Source organism: Drosophila melanogaster, chromosome 2L, assembly GCF_000001215.4.
Source record: "Drosophila melanogaster chromosome 2L".
NCBI lineage: Eukaryota > Metazoa > Arthropoda > Insecta > Diptera > Drosophilidae > Drosophila > Drosophila melanogaster.
The window spans coordinates 3136573-3159718 of record NT_033779.5 but is presented as its reverse complement, the minus strand read 5'-3'; the positions used below and the strand labels follow the sequence as shown (position 1 = coordinate 3159718).

General features: G+C 40.9%; 3 protein-coding genes across 5 annotated transcripts in view; all 3 read left to right on the top strand.

The window, feature by feature from the left end:
* Positions 1–75: 75 nt before the first annotated feature.
* Mad (Mothers against dpp) lies at positions 76–13663 on the top strand. Of its 2 annotated transcripts, none has more exons than NM_057669.3 (4): positions 76–225; positions 10440–10915; positions 10982–11672; positions 11894–13267. In NM_057669.3, the coding sequence occupies exons 2-4, from the start codon at positions 10646–10648 to the stop codon at positions 12298–12300; spliced, it is 1368 nt and encodes a 455-aa protein (NP_477017.1). In that variant the 5' UTR covers positions 76–225; positions 10440–10645; the 3' UTR covers positions 12301–13267. The 2 variants fall into 2 exon arrangements, with proteins under 2 accessions (NP_477017.1, NP_001259992.1); NM_001273063.1 differs by lacking the exon at positions 76–225 and adding an exon at positions 6966–7290 and having other exon boundaries at positions 11894–13663.
* Positions 13664–13870: 207 nt separating this feature from the next.
* On the top strand, positions 13871–14766 carry ND-B14.5B (NADH dehydrogenase (ubiquinone) B14.5 B subunit). 2 transcript variants are annotated; one of them, NM_001273062.1, is made up of 3 exons: positions 13871–14191; positions 14271–14414; positions 14470–14766. In NM_001273062.1, the coding sequence occupies exons 1-3, from the start codon at positions 14035–14037 to the stop codon at positions 14517–14519; spliced, it is 351 nt and encodes a 116-aa protein (NP_001259991.1). In that variant the 5' UTR covers positions 13871–14034; the 3' UTR covers positions 14520–14766. The 2 variants fall into 2 exon arrangements, with proteins under 2 accessions (NP_001259991.1, NP_608750.1); NM_134906.2 differs by having other exon boundaries at positions 13998–14191; positions 14470–14589.
* A 166-nt stretch (positions 14767–14932) lies between these two features.
* Positions 14933–23146, top strand: part of toc (toucan) — a 76442-nt gene continuing 68228 nt past the window's right edge. Inside the window, exon 1 of the mRNA NM_057805.3 lies at positions 14933–15380. Coding sequence (NP_477153.1) covers positions 15372–15380 — 9 coding nt within the window. The 5' untranslated portion in view covers positions 14933–15371. The remainder of the gene's footprint in view (positions 15381–23146) is intronic.

Genomic DNA, 23146 nt, shown 5'->3' with positions numbered 1-23146 from the left:
TAGTTTCCGGCAAGGCGATAGTCAGAAACGTACATCTCTACTTATGATATACCGTAAGGAAGCTGGTATATTTCGCCAGTCATGGTCACACTGTTTTCAATGGTCAATGTTGTGTGTGTTGCATTTCGTGATAAACAATTTTGAAAAACAATTTACGCACATTTGCGTGTCGAAAAACCAAACAAAATGTCAAAATAAACGAGCAGTTAGTGCCTAAATCCACGCGTGAGTAGCTTCCAGGCCGTTTTCAGCGATTTTCCCCACAGAATATTCGGTTTTTAAGTGCAATTACGTTTGTGTGAAAGAGAAGAAAAAATGTTTGCCTGTATTTGTGCTGTGATGCTGCTTCTTCTTCATCCATAGCTACGACCGCCACACATTTGTTGTTATTCTTGTTGTTGTTATTATTGTTGTTGTGTTGGGGGCAAAAACAGAATTGGCTTTGTAGTTGTTTTTCTTTGCAGGGACGATCACCGTTGATTTCTTCCTATAAGAATATGCTGCAATATGTGTGTGCAGATGTGTGCGCGTTGTGTATGTATAAGTGCGTGCGCGCCATTAATTCAACCAAAAACAAGAAGAAAAACAAAAAAAAAACAACGAAGAAAAAGTAGCATCACTTATAAATACACACAATAAAATTAAATTTTTATTATGTTTTGAAAATACTTGAAATTCTTGTCTGAACATTTCCCTTCCAATTCCACTTGAGCCTCTGCCGCTGCCTCGGTCGGCGTCGCTGCCGACGGCACAGGTGCGGAATTTCTAAATATTATTATGCATTTCAAGTGTACCAAAACAAAAAGCAATCGAAATGCGCTGCACATCTGGGTGAATAATCGAATTAGAAAGGGAACCTTGCTCTCTCTTCTCACCTTTATGACTCAGCTTTTGGGCTTAATATTGATAAGTGCGCTCTCCACCCTCTGGCTTTCAAACGGTAAATAATAAACAGCGCGGCGGCGCTCGAATCTTATCAGAACCGTTGCCGCCAGTGATGCCCAGCTCCAATTGGAAGCAAAAGGGGTGAACCAAAATTAAAAATTTTGGTATTTATATGTTGATTTGTATGAGTTAGCTAAAAAGTATTTTGTTTAGGTCATTAAATATGAACAGTTTTTATTATTTATTCATTTAATTTTGTGTGTATTTAGTGTGCTTATCTATGCTACGCCGCGTTGGTTGCGTTTTTATTCGTTATCAGCGGGGGAGAAAAATGAGCGGGAACCGTGTGCATTGGAATTGAATTGCAGTTGCTGTCGAAATAGCTACTGCAACAGCAGTTCTGTCCAGAAATTACAGCTAAAAACTGCATGTTTCGGCTTCAGTTGGGAATAAAACTATTATATTGTAGAGAAACGAACATATACATTTGTATATCATTAATCCCTCATGCAATGTAAGGAAAGTACTTAAATATTCTCAACATTGTTAAAAATATCATAAATACCTTGAGCTATCCAAGTTGTGGGCGGCAAGCCAAGCGCACATCACTGCACTTGCAGCCAAAGTGGTTCCATTGTCGAATGCAACTGAAGCGAATCGCGACACAAGACGGGAATATTTGCAATGTGTGCACTCAATTCCACTTGGCGAACCGCTCGTCATGTGGGTGGGTGGGTTTGATTTCTGTAGTGGTTCCGATCTGGGTTCTCTTGGGTTTTCCTATATTCCATTTCTGCGGCTTGGTTCGTTGATTTAAGACAGTGAGCACTGGCTTAAGATGCATTATTATTATATGTGAATGAATATGTAATGTTAGATTTGACCAACTTTAGATTACTTGGTAGCACCTCAAATCTTTTTTTGCACGTTGAATCACTTTAACATTTCCAGCTAATCTGATTTGTGACTTGCATTCGCTATCTGCTGTTTGGTTTTTCAATCCCACTTTAGTTGTCGTGTTAATTCCCGGGGCAAGACCACAAATCATTTGGCGAAACGCCGCAAGAAGTTCTCAATAAGACTTATGGTTGGTCTGAAGTAACGCCCCCGATCTAAAGTTTCTGGCGCCCACGCAGGACAATTGGGTTTGCCTTATGCTTAAAATGCTTTTCTAATGTATGTTTGCATATTGTTTAGCTAGAAATTTACCTTCAACTTATCGTCCCTCTCTTTGATTGGCAATGCAAATTTGCCAGGCCGAAAATTAAGTGCGCAAAGTCAATATTTCAATTTAGGCATAAACCAACAGTGGGAAAAATAAACCCAAAATGCATATGGGCAATTTGCATACGACGCTGGTTGGTTGGTTGGTTGGTTGGTTGGTCCAAGTAACTGGTGATTTGGCGGTTTATGTGCCTCAGCTCGGCCTACGCACCACAAAAAGTGGCAAATGCAGTCGCTAACTCAACGGCGGCCTCTTGAAATGAGCTTCGTCGAATGCTTGCTGCGTTTTGCTTGCCAAATAATTATGTTATTAATTGGATTTATGCGCAGTTTGTGCAACAAGCAACATGCAAATTTTCATGTCAGTAACTCGGCGAAATTAATAAAAACCTAAATCAAATGTGATCAAGTCATTACAATATTTATGACGCACAACTGTGGGGCACAATGTAATAGTTATTATTAAACAATAACTTAGTTAAGCTCAGCATATAAGCATATAATATACAATATTATTTAATTTTTTTACATTCGGTTTTGATAGTTATTTTTAGCATTATATTCACCAAACTTACTGCAATAATCTGGCTTTGGCTTATCGCCGGAAACTAATTTTAGATCTATCGAAAGCGTGATTTACGCTTTTCGGTTTTGTATTCCCATTTTGCTCAACCAGAGTCTGTGGGCGGAGTGTGCCCCTCTTGTTATTTTTTGATATCCACATAAATGTGTGTGTTTGCCCCTCCATCCGCCTATTTGGTCCTCCTGCTTTTGATCTTCTTGTCGCGATAATCCGTTCGCGCAATGGTAATAAAACGGCAAAGCCCAACGACAGAAAAAGCAACCTAAAAATTGTCAACACGAATTTGAACTTATTTTTAGACCCCGTCGCAATAGGATTTTCTCTTTGATTGTCATAATACAGGCAACAACTTTATTAAGAAGTACTCCACAGCAGATCTCTTATCAACGGCTTGCTGGCTTTGGTTTTGGCTTCAAAAACTCACAGCATTGGCTTTTAAATCAAAGATCAAGAGTGGCTGCCTTGAGCGCAGATCCGAAGTATTGTATACTCTTTTCTGTTAAATAAATAATATAATTTATAACAAGTGTTACCATTTATGGAATCACTTTCGAACACTTAGTACAAATGTAAATCCAAAATTATTTCCAATTACATAGCTTATTTTATGGAGTTCTTCCATAAACCAGCAATGCTAATATTAATAAATAACATTGTAATAAACCCTAAAAATATATATATTCCCCGCCTAACTCGCTCGTAGCCCGTAAAAGTGCCACATTGAGGGCGCGAAATTGAAGCTAAAAGAGACAAACTGCGCCAAAACTTATGAAAACGCAACTTTAAACAGCAATAAAGTGGGAAATTGCAGCGCATAAATCTCTGTCGCCGAACTGTCATGGGAATAGTTATGCTTTGGGTGGTGGGTGGTTGGAACGGGGCCTAAAGGGGCTGGCAAGGCGGCGAAGTCATGCAACAGACGGTGGAGCCAACACCCACGCAAAGTGAGCTCGTCTTGAATGAAATTAGCCCGTAACTAGAGTTTACAGTTTGGCAGCTACTGGCGATCGCTGTTGGCCAGCTTGCATACCAAATGACCGTCGTCTTAGCCACACACCGTGAACTGGCTAAAACTGATTCGATATTCCGGCGCAGTGCTCGATCGGCGCTTCATTGCCCATATAATGCTAATAATTATTGCATTTAAAATCTAATAAATTTGTGCATTGACAACGCGGAGTTGACTGGCTGGCGATGGGCAGAACCACCATTCCCAGCCGCTCCTATTTTAATGGTGTAGATATCCATCAAAGGCTGGCTAAGTGGCAGCAAAGTTGTCTTGCAACTAGTTGGATACTCTAACTTAGGGATTTCACTTCAATTTAAATGTATATGAAGTGAAGAGTTTAGAGATCAGTATTAAGTATCAACTTGCTGATCATCCATTTGTTGTTCACCTTCCTGCTGCTGAATCCCCACCAGCTTCGGATTTCTTGGCGCTCGTCTCTAGTGGATCGCCGTCCAGCTTTGACCATAATTGTGGTGCTTGTCATTGTTTGTGTCGCATTGGCAACATTGAAGTACAGACTGCCCCGTGCGTGTTAAATACATGTAATTAGCCATGTTTGTGCCATTTAATCCACTCGATAGTGGACTACTCCGCCCCAAACTGCCTGTTTTTTTTTTTTTGCTCAGAAGCCGCTTGGTCGCGCGGCGACGCTTTTCTAAGAATTCTTTTACGTTTTGTTTTGGCGCACGCATTAGGCGCCACACTGAAGCAGCACGTTTAACCCGCAGGACAGGCGGAAGGGTTAAGACTTGGCGTTGGTTTGGCGGGTAGGAAGGTAGGAGGAGAAGATGGACAGAGGGCCGAGGGGCGGGTGGAGCCATCTCGGAAACTGTGGCGCATACTCCACATATTTATGGCTATTTAAGCGAACCGAACGAATCGTGGATGCCGATGACGATGACGAACTTGCTGCTGCTGCAGTTGCTCTGCTGCACGTTGCACTTTAGGACCTTTTCCCCACCACAGACGAGTTCAGCAGAATAGTGACGAGAGGTTTGCAATAAAAGTTGCTAGTGCATTTCACATATGTGCAATTAGTTTCTGTCGCAATTTCATTTATGTTGAGGCCCGCAGTATAAAATGAGCAAGTTAGTTTGTTTTACACCAATATTTCGACTAAATAATACCCATCATTTTGGACGCAAGTGTTGCTCCTGATTCCTGCCACTGCTGCTGTGGTCCGGCAGTCATTGGCATTGATTGGCAGTTGAACACGCAACAATTGTTGCATGTTTAGGCGTCGGCAGTGACGGTGAGACGACAACAACTGCACAACAGCACAACGATGCAACAATGCAACAGAGGAGCAGTGCAACAAACACTGGGGCATAGGAACAAACATCACAGCAAAGCTGAAGACTTCAGCTACTGGCAGTTGACTTTTGTCACATGTTTAGCGAGCTTTAATTGGCATCGAAATTTGTCGACTTCTATTAGAAGAACTGCCATTCTATTTGATGTTAGGATGGAGCAGAAGACTAGAGGTGTCATCATTTTTTTGAAATTGAAGAGAAATGCTGTTTATTATTCACAGTAGTATATCCTTCTTCCAACTATGTTTGGCGCGCTTCGTTACTACTCAACTTGCATACTACTCATAAATGTGCATCAATGTTCATAAACATTGAAATTATTTCAAATCAAGATGGAACTGAAAGCTATTTATTTGAAAGTAGTGTAGACCACCCACCACCGACTGGCAATTTTTTTCATTTTTGCGGAAAAGCGGTGGTGTCCCCGTGTTGACAGCTCAATTACTCACATGACACAAAGCCTCTGCGTGGCCCCCTGCAATTATCGCGGCAATTATTTGCAATTAGAATTGAGTTAATTTACTTAAAAAAGGATTTTCTGCCGTGCCTGCGCATTTTTGCCCCTTGACGTTTGCACTTCGGCACGTGTGTGTTTTGAGTTTTCCGCTTTTGTGCAATTTGCGTGCATAAATTTTTATTGTTCCAAAGGGACTACATAATTATTTTGTTATTTTTCGTCGTTTTCACTTCTGCTTTCGAGGAGAGTGCGCTTCATTACTATTTCGATTTTACTGCGACTGTATAATGCTACCCATGTTTGCAATAAGTTCGCGTTTAGTAGTGTTAAACACGCAATAAAAGCGAAGGGAGGGAGGAGCGATCGCACATAAACATGCTCGCATTCTAAGCACACGTACAGTCCGGGCCAAGAAAATAGGTTCGCTTGACTTCAATTCAAAAGATTTCGTAACGAAAAAACTTTAGTTTCGTTGCTTTACCCATTAAAAAAAATTGGCAGTGCATTTGCGAATAGAATTTCGATTTGTTTCCGCTTATTTTCGTACCGAAAACACTCTGCCGAAGGAGGGCTTCATCGAATTTTAGGTTCAATTACTCGCCGGTCCCACGCACGAAAAAATTCGTTGACGCTGCCTTCTCTTAAACTCCTCCCCTGAAACTACGTTCCCTTCATTTTTGTTGTGGTTGCGGTGGGGTGTTTACAGTTTGATTGTGGCTGTGGGTTGACGCCACCTCCAACACCACCAAAGGCCATGCACTGCAAACAAATTAGTGTGCATCTAAAAACAGCAATGTCTATTTAATTCGAAAAAGAGTTAAGTAAAAGAGTACTCAAATGTTAAATCTTAGTTCTTCAAGTAACATTGTTATTTGAAATACAAATGTTGCATATTTTTCTCGCCGTGTGATCTGCTGCACACAAACACGTTCGCGCTCACGTGCTGGCGCCCCCAACTGCAGATAGGGCATTTGATTTGTTTAAAACAAAACTTTCGTTGCCTGTATGGGTGTAGTGGTGTGCACTTGGCTGCCCCAAACGCACACTGAAACCAATTACGAGCACAGGAATACGAATACGAATACGTCACTCAGAGGTCTTCAGAAATCAGGGCTGCGGACTAGCTGGTGATAAAGAAGGGATTCAATAGGGATACATACACTAGATTTATACTCTCTTAGGGCTACAATAAGTACATTACTAAATAGATAAATATTAAGAAAATGGAATATAATAACTCAATTTTCCAGTCTTAAACTTATTAATAACTGTAGAAAGTAGTTTGTGTTACCTTTAGATACTTTAGGATGGACCTGCTGCTTCGCATCCCTGGCGAACTCACACCGATACACAATACGAATGCAGTTTGGGCTGCGTTCAGTTCGTCACTCACTCAGTCAGTCAGTTCGTCAGTCAGTCAGTCAGTCAGTCAGTCAATCAACACTCGGCGCACTCAGTTTGCTGGGCAACCCGTTCGGCATTCGTTGTCGATCGGTCGTGTCGTGCAGTTGACTTCTGATTCGCGCTCGCTGCCATTTCCACTTTGCGTAATTTACGGCGAAAATAAAAAATAATACGGCAAAAGGCTTAAATAAATGAAGTTATTACGGTGATAACGATTGAATTGAAGACTCGCAGCGGAAATGTAACTGCTGAGGCGACTGGATTGGATGCCCGATCGTCGTGGAGGGTCGCGTTTGCGATTTGCATACGAATAAAATAACATTTTGATGCTGAATTCTTGTCCGTGTGTGTGTGTGTGTTTGTGCGTGCAATAAAAATAAATAAAATAATATCTGCAATCTCAACATCATCATGTGTAGGTTCTTAGTTCGTACATAGTTCTCGTTTGCCTCGAGTTGCTCGATTTTTGAGTTTTCCTCCTCGCATCAAATCGAAACTTTGGCCTGTTTGGTTTTGGTCTTTATCGCGCTGCGTTTTTGTGTGTGCATTGTTTGTTTATTTTTAAACATGGGTCCAAGTCCCTATTTTCTCTGTCTGTTCGTTTTTTTCTTGTTGTTTTGTTGTTATTTTTGTGGCACTAGTCGTAGTACCCTTTACCACGCTTTTTGCCCGCTTTCAATGGCAGCGGAAGTGCTTCTGTACTTCTGTACTTGTGTACTTGCCATCCATCCACCTTGATTTCTACTTCTACCTGGCTCCCATGATTTACGCCTTATTGTCACTGCCGCATTTATGATTGATTATCGATTGGAATGGTATGATACGCATGCGCGAATGCGTGCCTGCCATAAAAGTGCCTCGATATCCTCGCTCCTCCGTTTCTCCAGTTGAGTTATGATCCCTGACTAGCGATGCACTGAAAAGAAACTCACAATGGAATCACTAACCAGAAGAATGTACACAGCCGATTTGAAATGCAATTCTTCAATTTAGTTACTCTAAATATAAGACTAAAAGTAGATTCACTTTAAACCAAGAACCATCAATTGAATTTGCTTTGAAAGCAATGAAGAACTTTCCTTCGAGTGTGGTTTTCTTGAAAGCAGAAAGAAGACTGGGCCACTTTGGGCGGGTACGTTGGGTACGTGATCTCAGCTCGGGTAATATGTAATTGCGAATTACGATTATTGATCTTTAATTGATATGGGGAATGTCCCATATGATAATGGATCATAAAGGACTTATTATATTTATATTTAGTATCGTTCAACTCGAGATGCATTGAGAGACAAAACAAGAAAATCGTTTAAGTGCCTAAAGAAAGCCACTTTGTTGTTTGGAAAACCATCAAATCTCCGAATAAACATCATAAATATGTTGAATATGTTGTTATGATCGTGTAAATAAAGTTTTTATGTAATTCCTGCGAATTAATGGGGTAGTTTCCCCTTTTGAAAACCGACTGATTATGTCGAAAACCTCACCTGCAATCGAGCTTTGCACAAACAAAACGGGGGCATTATCGAAATTTGTATGCCTGCCCCACTCAAATCAATCGAATTCCACTAGAGCACCATTGCCACCTAAAAACACACGACACTAGTCAGCTGGGTAAATACGTAGGGTAGAGTTCTCTATCTCCACTAACCCCCTCGATAAGTCTGTCCGCCAAGTGTCACTCCGTTTGTATCCTGAGTTACTGAGAAGGAGAGACCATGTGAACTGGTACTCCACTGTATGTTTAATTTTGGGATTAGTTATAAGCAAAGGTGTACCATTTTCGATAAGGTACCGATTGTTTGTTCGTAATCCTAATCTTTTGGAAGAGGTTTTTAAGCTAGTTTTGGTAATCAAAATGGTTGTGTGACTTATCATTAATTTCAATATATTCTTGTAGGCTAGTGATAAAGTTAGAGCATTCTTAGAGCAATATATCTACCGCCGGAGGCTCTGGTTGACTTTGGGCAATTAGAAAAGTGACTGCCCCCAACCACTGGTCCTCGTTGACCACGCCCCCTTCCATGGGCGACAACATAAAATTGTCAATGCTGCGAAAAAAAAAAGAAAACGGCAACGCCCCAAAATTTTTAGGCCCGAGTTGAGCGAGAAAATCGAAATTAATTCACGCAACGGCTAATTTGGCCAGAAATATGCGCCATTTGGTCTGTCGGGAGCCCAATCGAGAGGTGTTTTCTTGTTGTCCAAGTGCTGCACTTGTTGATTTATCGCCGGCATTTAATTGCTTTTGAAATTGGATTTACCAGCCCGTTTGCTTGCCACAAAAATGGGTGGTTCGCCTAGCAAGTTCGCCTTGTGTGGCTCGCCGATTTTTGCTCCAGCTTGCACAAATTAATTGCTACTACAAATTTTCATTCAATTAGGTTTTGTCACTTTTAAATTTAATCAAACATTTTTTGACACCTTGAGTAAAGCAACGAGATTGAGGCTAAGACAGCCAACTGGAGCGCAGCCACTTGGCCAACGGAGAGAAGTTCCTCAGAAATGCTGTTAACATTGAAATGTCATAATTCAAATGGAATTGTTGTCTTTGGTGGGGAAAAGTATGGAGGGGGGGGGGCGTAGAAAACAGGGGGGAATACCCACAATTGTGGCGCTGACAAGTCGAACACCATTTGGTTATCATTTGCGCTCATTATGAGATGCAGTTCTCGCCACTCGACTCGAATATTACTGCAGTACAGTGGAGCCTAACTAAATAGAATGAAGACAGTGGGTTTTTATTGCTATAGTTTAGTTTTTTCTGTTGATAAACCAATTTCTTAATGCCAATTTTCTAAGAATCGATAAGGCAGCCCGAAAACCAGCACATGAAACTATTATCTGTGCTTCATAAATTTACCTATTATTCATATATTTTTGCAGAATTGTTGTGTTCGAAAACTAATACTATTTATAACGTTGAAAAGTGCGAACTCTTTTCGTTCGCAACCTTTGTGGTTTTTTGGAATTCAAAGAACTGTCAGACCTCAAAAATACCCCCCTTACAATAGAATCGTTTCACAATTGACGTCAGCTGCGATTGAATACGAACAATAACCATATTTAATAGATAAAAATAAGTTTCCAACGAAATCGAGATTCGATTAATCAGCTAGTTGGTTAAGTGAAGCAATAATGGCCATTATTCTCAATGAGAAAATGTTGCAGGCAATTTGCATGCAATTGGCCGCCAACATTGAAAGTGGGAGGAGTCCGTTCATGACAGGAACCTCCCAACGACTTCATTCACTAGCCAGAAACACGATGCACTGCCAGGCCCCATGGATACTCACTCCTCCTCCAATTTCTGCTGGGCACTTGGCCAAGCGGGTAAAGACACTCGAAGAAAAAGGGTCACATAAGTTGCTGACTTCCCCTTTTGTTACGTATAAACATTTGCTTGAATTAGATGCAAAGTTTTCTATAACATTTCTCTCAGTGCATTCGAATTTTGCATGCGTTGTGTTGTGGGCGTTGCTGAGACAATCTAAGCTCGATGATGAATGCCTGCAATTCTATTTGTATTTATTATTTATATTTGCTTTTTACTTGCTCTTTTCACAGACTATCCGCCCGCTGATAGTTATACCGGTTATCGGGTGACTCCACCCCAAATCAACGGCGGCACCACCACCACCACCACCATCAGCAGCGGCAGCAGCAACAACAACAACATCCACCACATCAACAATAACAATAACCACATCTGCAGCAGTGGCAGCAGCAACAACCTCAATTTGACGACAGCAATCAGCGGCAGCAGCAACAGAATGGACACCGACGATGTGGAATCGAACACAAGCAGCGCGATGTCCACACTGGGCTCGCTATTCTCCTTCACATCGCCGGCGGTGAAGAAGCTGCTGGGCTGGAAACAGGGTGACGAAGAGGAGAAGTGGGCGGAGAAGGCCGTCGACAGTCTGGTGAAGAAGTTGAAGAAGCGCAAGGGCGCCATCGAGGAGCTGGAGCGTGCGCTCTCCTGTCCCGGTCAGCCCTCGAAGTGTGTCACCATTCCACGCTCGCTGGACGGACGATTACAGGTGGGTCACAAGCCACATGGCCAGCTAAGTAACAGATGATTATTAACTCCTATTTCCGAATATCAGGTCTCCCATCGCAAGGGTCTGCCGCATGTGATCTACTGCCGCGTGTGGCGCTGGCCAGATCTGCAGTCGCACCACGAACTGAAGCCACTCGAGCTGTGCCAGTATCCGTTCAGCGCCAAGCAGAAGGAGGTGTGCATCAATCCGTATCACTATAAGCGCGTGGAGAGTCCGGTGCTCCCGCCAGTACTCGTTCCTCGCCACTCGGAATTCGCGCCCGGTCACTCGATGCTGCAGTTCAACCATGTGGCCGAGCCCAGTATGCCGCACAATGTGAGCTACTCGAACAGTGGATTCAACTCGCACAGCTTGAGCACCAGCAACACATCGGTGGGCAGTCCGAGTTCCGTCAACTCCAATCCCAATTCGCCGTACGACAGCTTGGCGGGAACACCGCCACCCGCCTACAGTCCCTCGGAGGATGGCAACTCCAACAATCCGAACGACGGTGGCCAGCTGCTGGATGCTCAGATGGGCGATGTTGCCCAGGTTAGCTATTCGGAGCCCGCCTTCTGGGCGTCGATAGCCTACTACGAGCTAAATTGCCGCGTGGGCGAGGTGTTCCACTGCAACAACAACTCCGTGATCGTTGACGGTTTCACGAATCCTTCCAACAACTCGGACCGCTGCTGTCTCGGCCAGCTGAGCAACGTGAACAGGAATAGCACCATCGAGAACACACGCCGTCATATAGGTGAGTCGATTTTAGCACTTAAATTAACTTACTCACAGAGATTTCCCATCAGCAACTATCTTAAAGTGGTTAATAACTAAGATTACACATTGGTAATCTTAAATTAGAAAGCGACTTGTGTTTATCAGTTATAAAAATAGGCATTGAGTAGAGTAGAAAGCTATGGACTTCAAGAATCCAACTACCTGTCTTTTTAACTCAAAATGTTTCTTCTTCCCCAGGCAAGGGTGTTCATTTATACTATGTGACCGGCGAGGTCTACGCCGAATGCCTATCCGACTCCGCCATTTTCGTGCAGTCGCGCAACTGCAACTACCACCACGGATTCCATCCGAGCACCGTGTGCAAAATACCGCCGGGCTGCTCGCTGAAGATCTTCAACAATCAGGAATTTGCTCAGCTGCTGTCGCAGTCGGTGAACAATGGATTCGAGGCCGTCTACGAGCTGACAAAGATGTGCACGATCCGGATGTCGTTCGTGAAGGGCTGGGGTGCGGAGTATCATCGCCAGGATGTGACCTCGACGCCCTGTTGGATTGAAATCCATCTGCACGGGCCGCTCCAGTGGCTGGACAAGGTGCTCACCCAAATGGGCTCTCCGCATAATGCAATTAGTTCGGTATCCTAAGCTTAAGATGAGGCTCGAGTCCTCAATGGAGACGGAAGAGAAGGAACACAAAACCGGTAGCTAAATGATGAGTGCGTGTGAGTGAAAGCTAAGTGTGAAAAGACGTAGAGAACACAGGACAATGGAGAGAGCATAGGTCTGTAGGCCTGAGGATGGAGGTCCATGCCACTCAGTCGCAGATTTATATAGATGATGTACGGCAGCTACTCCAATACCCGCCCTTTGCCCATATTTTATAGTTTATCGTATGATTTTCTATGCGAATGTCATTCCTAACGCTAAAACAGAGTAATGAAAATGGACAGCGAGCTAAGAAACCAATTACAAAATGGTATAACTATTTACAATGATCTACATGCTATAATATTAATGATCTATGCCCATTGGCAAAACAGTTCTTGTTCAAGTCTATTTCAAGTGCTAATTATGTGTCATTGCAAAACTGCTTTAAATATAAAAACACATTGAATTAATCCTACCAACTTTAATTACATAAGGAACAAGTAACTTACGTAGGGATATGAAAACACTTATTGCAATACATTTCTTAAAATGATTTTGAAGAAGCCCTAGCTTATGTTTTATTTTTCTCATTTGCGGTTCGCCTTGGATCAACGAATTCAATGTTCAATATAGTTGATTTAAATATATATATGGTTTAACTAATTTTAAGTTGCAAACAAATCGAAAACATCAAACAAGAAAAGATACCAGCGAAATTTAAGAATGGAAAAATGCTACTGAATCAATACGTTTTCCCAGACAATGATCTTTTGTTATCTTAAGTAAAACTAATATTGTTTAGACCACGAGAAAATTGCCTTTTTATATAAATATACATGTATAACTTTACTCTAGTTATCGTAAGCTTATGATTTTCTCTGATTTTGTTTTGAATTACACTTTTGTGCGCAGAAAAATAAGTAGACGATAATAAAAAAAAAAACAAACGAAATGCTTACTTCTTAAATAAAACCTGTTTTTGACTTATGAGTTCTTTTTTTTTACTTTTTACGCTCGGATTTAAATAAGATATAAAAAGATATAATGTAAAAATAGCTGTATATTAGAGGCTTGGGCAAAACTTGGGCCTTACTAAAAAAAATTAATAATAATATTGTAATATTTGTGCCTGTTCGATATTCCACGTCGGCCTTTGATGTTGTGCGAATTGTGTGGAGCAAAGAAAAATTTAATAATGTCTTAATATCCAAGCAGCGATACTGATTACCAAACGAACAAGAAACAGAAATAGTTGCCTTGAAGTTTACTAGTTTTTGAATGCTATAAATTGCCTTAAATACGCCTTGCATGCCTCTTAATGTTAAACGTACTAATGTAATATTAAAAAATGAATTCAAATAAAAGGAAAAACATAAAACCCTGGCTTGAACTTGAGATATTTCATCATGTGGACAACATTTTTCATCAACGTTTTGAATTCGTTTATTTTTGGTTTGTTATTTCGGTTAGTTAGTTAGTGGCTAGTTGAATATTTATTCTGATTTTAGTGCGCGAGTGAATAATTTGTAGTTTCCAATATAAAAGGAACCAAATAAAGTTGGCAATGTGCAATACGTGTTTGTTTATATTATTTAAATTATATACAACTTACGTTTTAAATAATCGTTACGGAACTAGTTCAGTTCGCACGCTATCGATAGCTGAGAGTTCTGCCAGTGACATCGCTAACTGCGTTAGTTGCCCACCGCTATTGTTTTTCATCCTATCAACATGAGTGCCGTGAACGATCCGCTGGAACTTTTGACGAACAAGGGCACCCACGAGCCTTCTTTCCTCTCGCCGATATGGAATCCGATTGCCTGCGGTGTGGCCGGCGTGGGCGCGGCCATTTTCATCAACTGGGGCTTCCGTAAGCCCGTGTTTTCCGGTGAGTTTTCGCCCCGCTTCCATGTGACGTAACGATTGTTTTTGTCGCCTATAACTAACTAAATCGCAACGTATTCCAGGCATCCAGAAGCACATCGCCTTCGGAGCTATCGGCGTCGGCGCAGGAGCTTATTTCGATCAGAAGAGGAACGAGTACCTGGCCAAAAGGGACGCCGTCCTCCGGCACTACATCGAACTGCATCCCGACGATTTCCCGGTGAAGGGTAAGTGCGGCATGGATGCAAGCTAACCATTACTTACCGTTTTTGCCCCTTCCAGAACGCAAGACCTATGGCCAAGTGCTGGAGAGTTGGGTGCCAGTGCGCTAAGTGGATCTAAATCTTTGTTGTCAAACGAACGATGGAAGTAGTTAATAAAACAGCTTTAATTGTAAAACATATGAACACGAAAATGGAGCAAATGGATTGGGCATTCTATGGTTTTTTATTCGAAAGGAATTGCATGCATATTATGGACTTACAGCATATTGGCATAATGTTATGGTTTAAATTGATGGAATGTACCTAGGGCTTACATTTTTCGCAACTATTTAGTTTTGAAATAAATTTGTTAAGCTATGTTTTGGTTTGAGTCTCAGCTAGCGATTAGCGCACTTCTGTACCTGAAATTGGTGCGCGATACCCGGGAGTTATCGATTGCTCCAACGGTCCAAGTGCCATCTCCAGAAAGAGGCTTTGGCGAGCAAACGCTCTTTTGTCGCGGTGAAAAACGGATCGAACTTTTGGTAGGATGTGTCTGCGCAAAAAGTTTGTCCGCGAATAAATTACCATTTTTGAATAGCAGCCAGGAAGCTGAAAGAACGCGCTAAAAAATCAATAAAAAAATTCGAAATCCAACCAGCCAGAGATTGGATTTAAATATATATACACAAAAAATCTCTATGAAATAAACAACGTAATTTTAAGCCCAGTTTGTGTGCGTGTGTGCGTCTTCGTTTTACCGTTACAATTTACGAAAACCGAAATAAAGTGTAATCAGTGAAAAATAAATGCCAACACTAATAGTCAAACACAGCGAAACGAATTATTGTTAATTAATTGGCATTATAAGATTGTTTTTTTTTTCGACCCAGTAAAAGGTTAAGCAACTGAAAGTTTGGCGAAAGTTCACCGTCGGCTCAGTTCACCTGCAAATTTTCTTATCATCAGCAAACAACGATTATGGCGAAGGTAAGAAAAAGCCGAGCTCTTAATTTTATTACCAACTTATTTATTTATGAACAGATGCTGGTCTTTTCTCTTCCACGGCAAATGTTTGTCAATTTGGTTTTTATTTCATTGCTTGTGTGTGGGTGGGTGGTTCCTGCGGGTGGATACGTTTGTATGAATTATGCATGTTCAGTGCGGATTCGCATTGATTTCCCTGGATTGCGGCGAATCGATTCCCCAGCAACCGTTACTTTATGATGTGTAAAATTGAACGGGCATCGCATTTTTGTGTAGCCATAAAAACCGTTATGCCAAAAGGTGCTCCCCGTGCGGTGGATACGGGGCGGGGGAGTGGGCAGAGTTTCGGGTTCCGTCGTAAAAGAAACATAGAACATAGAATAGAAGTAAGCACTTGAATAACAGAGTAAACAGGGTAGTAAAGTTTGAAATGATAACTGCGCTTAACTTCATTCTAGAATTTTGCTACTAACAAACATGTTTTGGTATGGTATTTAAAAGGATTTGTAATATTTTTAGAAAATTGTAAATATTTTAAAGCAGCGTTAGTCTTGTTCCATTGAATGAAATATATATTAGTTAGAAAATTTCTCTCTTAAATGCCGCATCTTACATAACAGCTCTCATATTTTCTCAGCTGGCGACATCTCTGCTCTTTTAAACACTTTACTATCCTCTTCATCAGGCTAATGAGCGAGTTTTCCAAGTACTTGCCACCCACTCCGCCCGGAAAAGCGGAAAATTCCGCTTATGGCCCAATCTGCACGCTATTACGACATAGGGCATAAAAAGCCAAGGAGCCCTCAATCCCAATCAAGGGATTAAAGCTCCGTCCGCAGAACGTCGAAGGAGTGAAGCCATTTCTCACTGGCCAGCTGCTTTTTTCGTGGCCGAAATGAGGCACATTATTCTCGAGGTTCTTGGCTCGATATGTGCAGTTCGAGCCAATTTGGCAATACATTTTTTATCACCCACCACGTGTGGGAATCGGGAGTGGGTGGATGGTTATGGGTGACTCTGGGTGGTGTGCCCATCCAACCACTGTCGCGTGTCTGCTTGAAGAACTTTCGCTCGTGACAGGTTTGTTTTGCTCTTGATAAATTACCTTGCCACTTGTCGCTCAACATGAAATTACTTTGCTCTATCTTAAAGTTTTCCACTTTTACTCAACCATCCAGCTCTCTCCATTTTCCTCCCTTCGTTGGCTGGCTATGAAATTTTGATTTGCACGCCCATGTGGCCAAATGTCCCCAAGTCAAGTTCAGACTTTACAATCGAGATTCTCGAGGCACTGAGTTAACCAGAGGTACTACTATTATTACGTGCTTAGTACGAAGTGCCCAGCATTGGGCACTTTACTACAAATTGTCCTTGAGTGGTTTTCCCAGACGGGTAAATACTATGCTCAAGCAAGGATATAAAATCCTCAAAAATCGTAAAAAAATTCACTGATATGTGATATAAAAGTCTCATTTTCCGCACTGAAACGAAAGTTTTGAATTAAATATATTTCCATAAAACAATTTCACTTTTAATTCAATCAGAATGCCCTATCGTAATGTCTACAGGGTACATCCGAAATATATGTACTATTATATCCTTCAATGACTAAGGTTTTACTTTTTTGCCTTTGCCTTTTTCCGCGACAGCCTCATAATCATCAGAGTTCTTGCCGCCCACTTTTCCCCCACTTTTCATCCATTCTGTCGTCTTGCCATGACCCCTATATCATTATGTGCAGCCTGTAGCACTATTATATTCCTCTCATACAATTGTCGACAGGGGGGCGCCTCCTATATACACTTTTTTTCGTGTCAACAGCAGCAGGCGCAACCGCAGGACCTGCCTGCAAGTGCAAGGATAACGGGGCGAAACTAACAATAAGTTGAAGCAATTTTTCTTTTAGACGTACATGTTGTTGCTACCACCCACTTATGCGGAAAAGATGAAGAAAAACAGCATGAAAATTCGCTCATGAAAGGCTAAGGGTGATTATTTCGAGAAAAGCTTCGGATATACATTTAGTTACATAAATTGAAAACTATTGAGATTCATGTTCTGCACTTCAAACTAGACCTTAAAGGTATCTGAAATACTACAGCAAAGTAGAATTCGCTATGGGAATAGTATAAACCATAAATTTATACTCTTGTAATGGCATCAGTTTTCCAGTTTGTAGCATCTGTTTCAATACGAAGAGCTTATCCACTCCTCTACGTTTCCCCAGAATCTTCTCATATATATATATGTATACTATTCCCTCTAGCTGATCCACTATTGGCTTGCCATTTATGATTTATGCTGGCGGCGGTGGCATTTGTGTATTGACTCAACGAGAAATGCGTTGCATGCCACCAAAAAGGGCTTCTGGCATCCATTGCGAATCGCAATTTTCCATTTATTTATGACTGCGTTTGCAGCATGAAAATGTATGGATACCGCTTTTCCTTTACGCCCACATATTGAAATACATCTGTTGGAATTTGCATTGGTATATATTCGCATTAAACAAACAGGTGAACCTTATGTCGATATAATATATGCTAATTCGCAACATCATCGGTTTCGGTTTTGTTTGCTCTGCTGGATGATTGGGAAATTGTTAATTAATAAAAAAATTAATGGGAAATGCTACCATTAATTTTTGTCAACCGACAAACGTATGGATTAATTGCTGCAAAAATATGGAATTCATATGTCTGCATATAAAAGCAAATTCTTCTCTTTTGCAATATGAAAACCTAAACTAATGTCAGAAAGATATTCCATTTATTTTCGAGATATATGTAACTTGAATAGTTTATTTCCCACCAAATTGGAAAAGTTAGCATAAGATAAAACATATCCAACCAACTGCAGCCTAATTAAGCTTCTTTTCATGCATGTGGCATACAGTAAATTCAGCATAGAAATTGAGTGAATTAACTGCACTGAAATGTGTCTTATCCTTCGCTTGTAAGCTCTCCAGCGTCATTATCCTTGCATATTTGTGGGCGTCGCATGCATCGTGGTTGCACCTCCTTTTTCCCCTCCGCCCTATTGCACCATTCGGAATTTTCCAGGACAAACACGTGGGTCGCCAGAAACGCGGCAAAATGTTGTAAGATTCCTAAGCTAATTTCATTAAAAATTCATGGCCACGACACGACAATGCACACAAAACTACACATAGACGGGGCCATAGACGTGGATACAGCCACTGACGTCGTTGCAGGTTCTCATCCGCTGGATGCTATTGCTACACTGTGAAAAATATTCTGGAATTTCTAATAGAGATAGATAATTACTTTAATCTTTCCTTAATTGGCTTTCTTTCTTTTAATTGGCTTTTCCTGTAATTTAACGATATCTTTAACTTTGCCGCATGCAAACCACATATTTTAAATCCAAGTGTAACCGCTGTCAAAATGTCAAACGAGCTTAAAGTTGCCTTGCCAAATTTTTGGGCGAAAAAGCCGCACATGTGTGGCTTAGTCGATAAAAGGAGGAGGACGACGGTAGGTTCTTGAGAAAGGGGAGGTGTACACACATCCTTCATTCATCCATTGTTGTGCCGAAATTAATAGTGTTTGCATTTGGGCCCCAGCCGCAGCAGCTGCCCCTGACAAATTTTCATTCAATCATCCAGCGCGGGGTTTCTAGGTGACTTGATTGCAATTTGATAGATGGTTGTCTGTATAAATACAGAAAAAATGTACAGGCATGTGATAAATGTTGTAGCCTTAGCTAGAATGCCAGCCAATTGTCTAATGCGGCATTTGCAGCCTGAGCTTTTTTCCCCTACACCACTAATTTAATTAAGTGCCACAAAAAACAGGACTTTGTGCGGTTGAAGTGGCTGAATTGCAACCGGGTGCATAAATAAAGGGGAGCGCAGATAAAAACCCTTGGAACAACATTGGGGCTGACCCCAGACAGCAAGTTGTGTCCTTCCGACCCGGAGACCATTAAATGGCCTGACAAATGGTATATTAGCATTGGGTAAATTTAGTCAGAGTGAATGGGTTCACTAAGCTGAAAAGATACTCCAGATAAGTGGACAAGACCTGCGGGGATTTGGGATGAAGTTTGATTTCCTGGGGAAATTGTATTCAATTGGAAAATCATAAGCAAGAACCAATTACTTCTTAAAATGATTTTCAGACTCCAACGTATAAGCAAATATTAATTATATTTAATAATATACAGATATATTAGACTATTTTACAATAAAGTACTTTAGTTTCTAATATCAGTTATCAGTTTCAGTTCACTATATTGTTTTATTTTGAGCATTTTATAGGGCAACTTATGGTCATGCCATGTTTTCCACTTTTTCAGCACTGTGGACTCCACAAATTTATGGAGTTTTTTGTCTCCTCATTTAGAATTTTACAATTTCTTGCCTTGTTTGTTTTTTGTGCAGAATGGCGGGGATTTGCTGCCAACTTTTGTGTTTTGTTTGCTTGACTTGGGTCTTCGCAAATTTCTTTGGACAGCTTGAGAAATGGCAAATGGATAAAAGTAGATTGAAGATACTCATGTCCACAATAAAATTTGTGTGCCATGCAAATTTATTCGACGATTTAATTACATAAATATGGCGCTGAAATCGTTTTAAATGAGCAAATAAGTTTGGCCTTAATTAAATATTAACACGCACACACATTTTATGGCAGCAATTTGAATTAATTGTAGTTCCAGGTGTACTAAAAGCGCAATCAGCATAAACCGTGTGAAATCCAATCAAAAAATATTCAATAAAGTGAAATGAAAACAGACGGCAAGCTAAACCGTAGCATGTGGATGGAGAACCGTCTTTGTGGACTCGCATGTGTGCGGAATGATAAAAAAGTTGTCATTTCAGTGCTTTTTGGTTATATTTTTTTAACTGTGCCCGCTGAACATGAAAGACGAAGATAATAATTGAATTTTTATGGAAAATGGAGGTGTGGTGCTGGAAATTTCCGGCACGGCGAAAGGTGCGGGTGGAACCGGGTTAGTGAGAAGTGGGTTCATAAACGAATCAGGTTGTCTTTAAAGACTGAGTAAAGTGCATTAAATGTGTATTTTAATGGGAATTTTAAAAGCTAACCTAATGCCTTCACTACCGTTTTTAATATTAGTCTTGCCAAATCAAATTACCATCAATTTTTGCAGCACAGAAATCGCCGTGAGCCAAATTAAATAAAAACGAATGTGCTGAAAGGTGTAAAAACCGTGTAACTATCCGCATTTGTTCTGATGTGTGTGTGTGTGGATATGTTTGAATATATGTGGGTGGTGCACCTGACCACATGATGGCATTATAGCCGGGTGGTGCGGTGGCTCCGGATTGGGTGGTTGTGCGATTTAGTCCGCTTCTCGCACTTTATGTGTCTGTAATTGAAAATTAAGCGCCTGTCATCGGGCCAAGGCAGTAAGTGTTCAGAGCCCGAATGCACTGAGAGAAATCATAACTTGGAAATAAAACATTACCATTTTAAACCTTGCTAATATATATTATGATATTAAAATAAGAGATAGTATATAATAAATTTTTTTCGATGTGTACTTGTGCTGCATCGGGCTACTAAGCTGCTAGATATAGGGCGTGTCTTTGGGTCACACATTTCCAGATACGGATATACACGGATAGGTGAATCGCATTTCGATTTGCTGCCTGCACTGGGAAATTGCCAACTAACCATGCCGTGCACCCAAATCCCCCGAGTGTCTGTAGCTCTCCATTCCTGCGGTTCCTGCCATGTGCGGTTAATTTGTTTCAAATCAGCTTGGCAAAGAAGGATGACGTGGAACACGGGTCCTGGCCATGTGGGTAAATAATTTCACCACTTGCCGTGGAATTGAGAGCGCGGACTACGGGGATATAAACCAATTAACATGTGGCATGATCTGACAACTCGATTGAATAATCGGGTGTGCAATGAGGAGTATTTGAAATTAAGCCACTAATGGCTAATTACTAATATTGAAGAACATTAAAACTTGAATTCCAAATAAACTCAAAGAATATAACCATAAAAAATCGTTGTTTCGCTGGTTATTAAAAGCTTGTTTTTAATTTTCCTGAGCATCTTCTCAAATCCTTTCCCTCTTGCCAATTCATGCAAATTGAAAGCTTCCGCTAGGAAAACATCTATAAATCATAATGCTCAGAGTGGAAATCCCTAGCTGAAATTTGCACTTGCTGAAAGGCAATTGTTTTCCTATTTTTTTTTTTTTTTTGGTTTCCTCGCTAGTGGAAAGACCGAGAAATGGGGGGAAAACAACGGAGCACCGAAGGGAAAACAATGGAAACAGAACTTACTAACCCAATTTAACTCCCATGTATATACCTACAATAATAGCAACAAGCGTTGAAAACGGAGAGTGGGGGCGAAACCACAATAGTAACAACAGAACTACTAGAAGCCACTGCAAGAACCAAACACGCGATGCCAGCATAAAATATGAACGAGCAAAAGGCGAAAATAAAAGACGAAAGCGTCTAAAATTACGGAAATACCCGGCCGGGAAAAGTTGGGCGGGGAAAAATGGAGAAAAAGCGCCTCCAAGTCACCGCAGTCGCTAACAAAATACAAGCACATAAATGCGGTCGCTGTGCGGCGTTCATTTTCCTTTGCCGAGGTTACGAACAGCGTTTTCCCTCAAATAAACGAAAACTCTACGTCCGGCTTAAAGTTTGGAAAGTTTGGGGCCTTTCGTCCTGAATGAAAGGATTATTTTCATGTCCGTACTTAGTCTTAATTATATCAGATTTTGTATACAATTTGAAAATAAGGAGCTTAAATTCGAAAATATTTACCCTTTACCTCGACATGAAGTCATAGAATTCAATCTTAGTGAATAGAAAAAAAAATAAATGTATCGCTGTTGTGATACATAAATCCTTTCAACATTTTCCGATACAATAAATAATATTAAAACCAAAATTAGCGGGTAACTCTTTCTTAACTTTCATTCAGGGTATCATCTAACTTTAAATACCTTTAAAATAATTTGTAAGCGACAAGAAAATGAATTTCGCCGCTGGGAACCGGGACTGTCTTGGGCAGACATTATGTGCGTTTAGCAGGGAATTCCGAGTTAAATATTATGCTCGGCGAATCATTCTACCAGTTGCGCCATAAAGCACTCAGAGGTAGCCAAGTTGGACAGTGTGAGGGTTAAGAAGCCTGCTGGCGAACAAGACAAACTAAGAGTTAGGCCACAGGCGTCCGTTTTAATGCCCATTATAATTATGTGTGCATGTGTGCGTGGCGCACGAAGCTTTTATGGCCTCTTCCCTGAAAACAACGAGAAAAATCAGAACAAAAACAAGCTTACTTAATGACTTGCACCTTCTTCTTCCCACTTGTGTAACACGTCGCATTTCATGCCCCACGTTGGGCGCCACAACAAATGTTTATGAATCGTATATGAGTGTGAGTGAAAGCTCTGTACACCTGAGGTGCTGACACAACTCGGTTGCAGTGCATTTAATAGACTCAGCGTGCAAATTACACGACAAAATGTGTGTATGATGGAGGTGCATAAAAAAATGTAGCACAGTTCGAGGTTAGTCAACTCTTCGTGGAGTTCAGAGCATTAAAGCCGGTGATATCACCGCAAATGAATGCTTAATTTGAATGTCCTTGGAACAGTAATAAAAGGGGAAGTACTCCATAGAATTCATATTTTATTTCAATTTTAATTTCATTTAATAAATATTGCCTTGGCATTCCAAACTGACTAAATCGTATTATTTTGTTACGTTCTGCATTTCGTTTTTATGATAACGACTTGTT

Bases quoted from the DNA above. Each gene is read 5' to 3' on its own strand.
- Mad (NM_001273063.1), top strand. The intron at 10,916-10,981 runs GTGGGTCACAAG...TCCGAATATCAG, and splicing joins CGCTGGACGGACGATTACAG to GTCTCCCATCGCAAGGGTCT. The intron at 11,673-11,893 runs GTGAGTCGATTT...CTTCTTCCCCAG, and splicing joins GAACACACGCCGTCATATAG to GCAAGGGTGTTCATTTATAC.
- ND-B14.5B (NM_001273062.1), top strand. From the start codon at position 14,035: ATGAGTGCCGTGAACGATCCGCTGGAACTTTTGACGAACAAGGGCACC. The intron at 14,192-14,270 runs GTGAGTTTTCGC...AACGTATTCCAG, and splicing joins CCGTAAGCCCGTGTTTTCCG to GCATCCAGAAGCACATCGCC. The intron at 14,415-14,469 runs GTAAGTGCGGCA...TGCCCCTTCCAG, and splicing joins CGACGATTTCCCGGTGAAGG to AACGCAAGACCTATGGCCAA.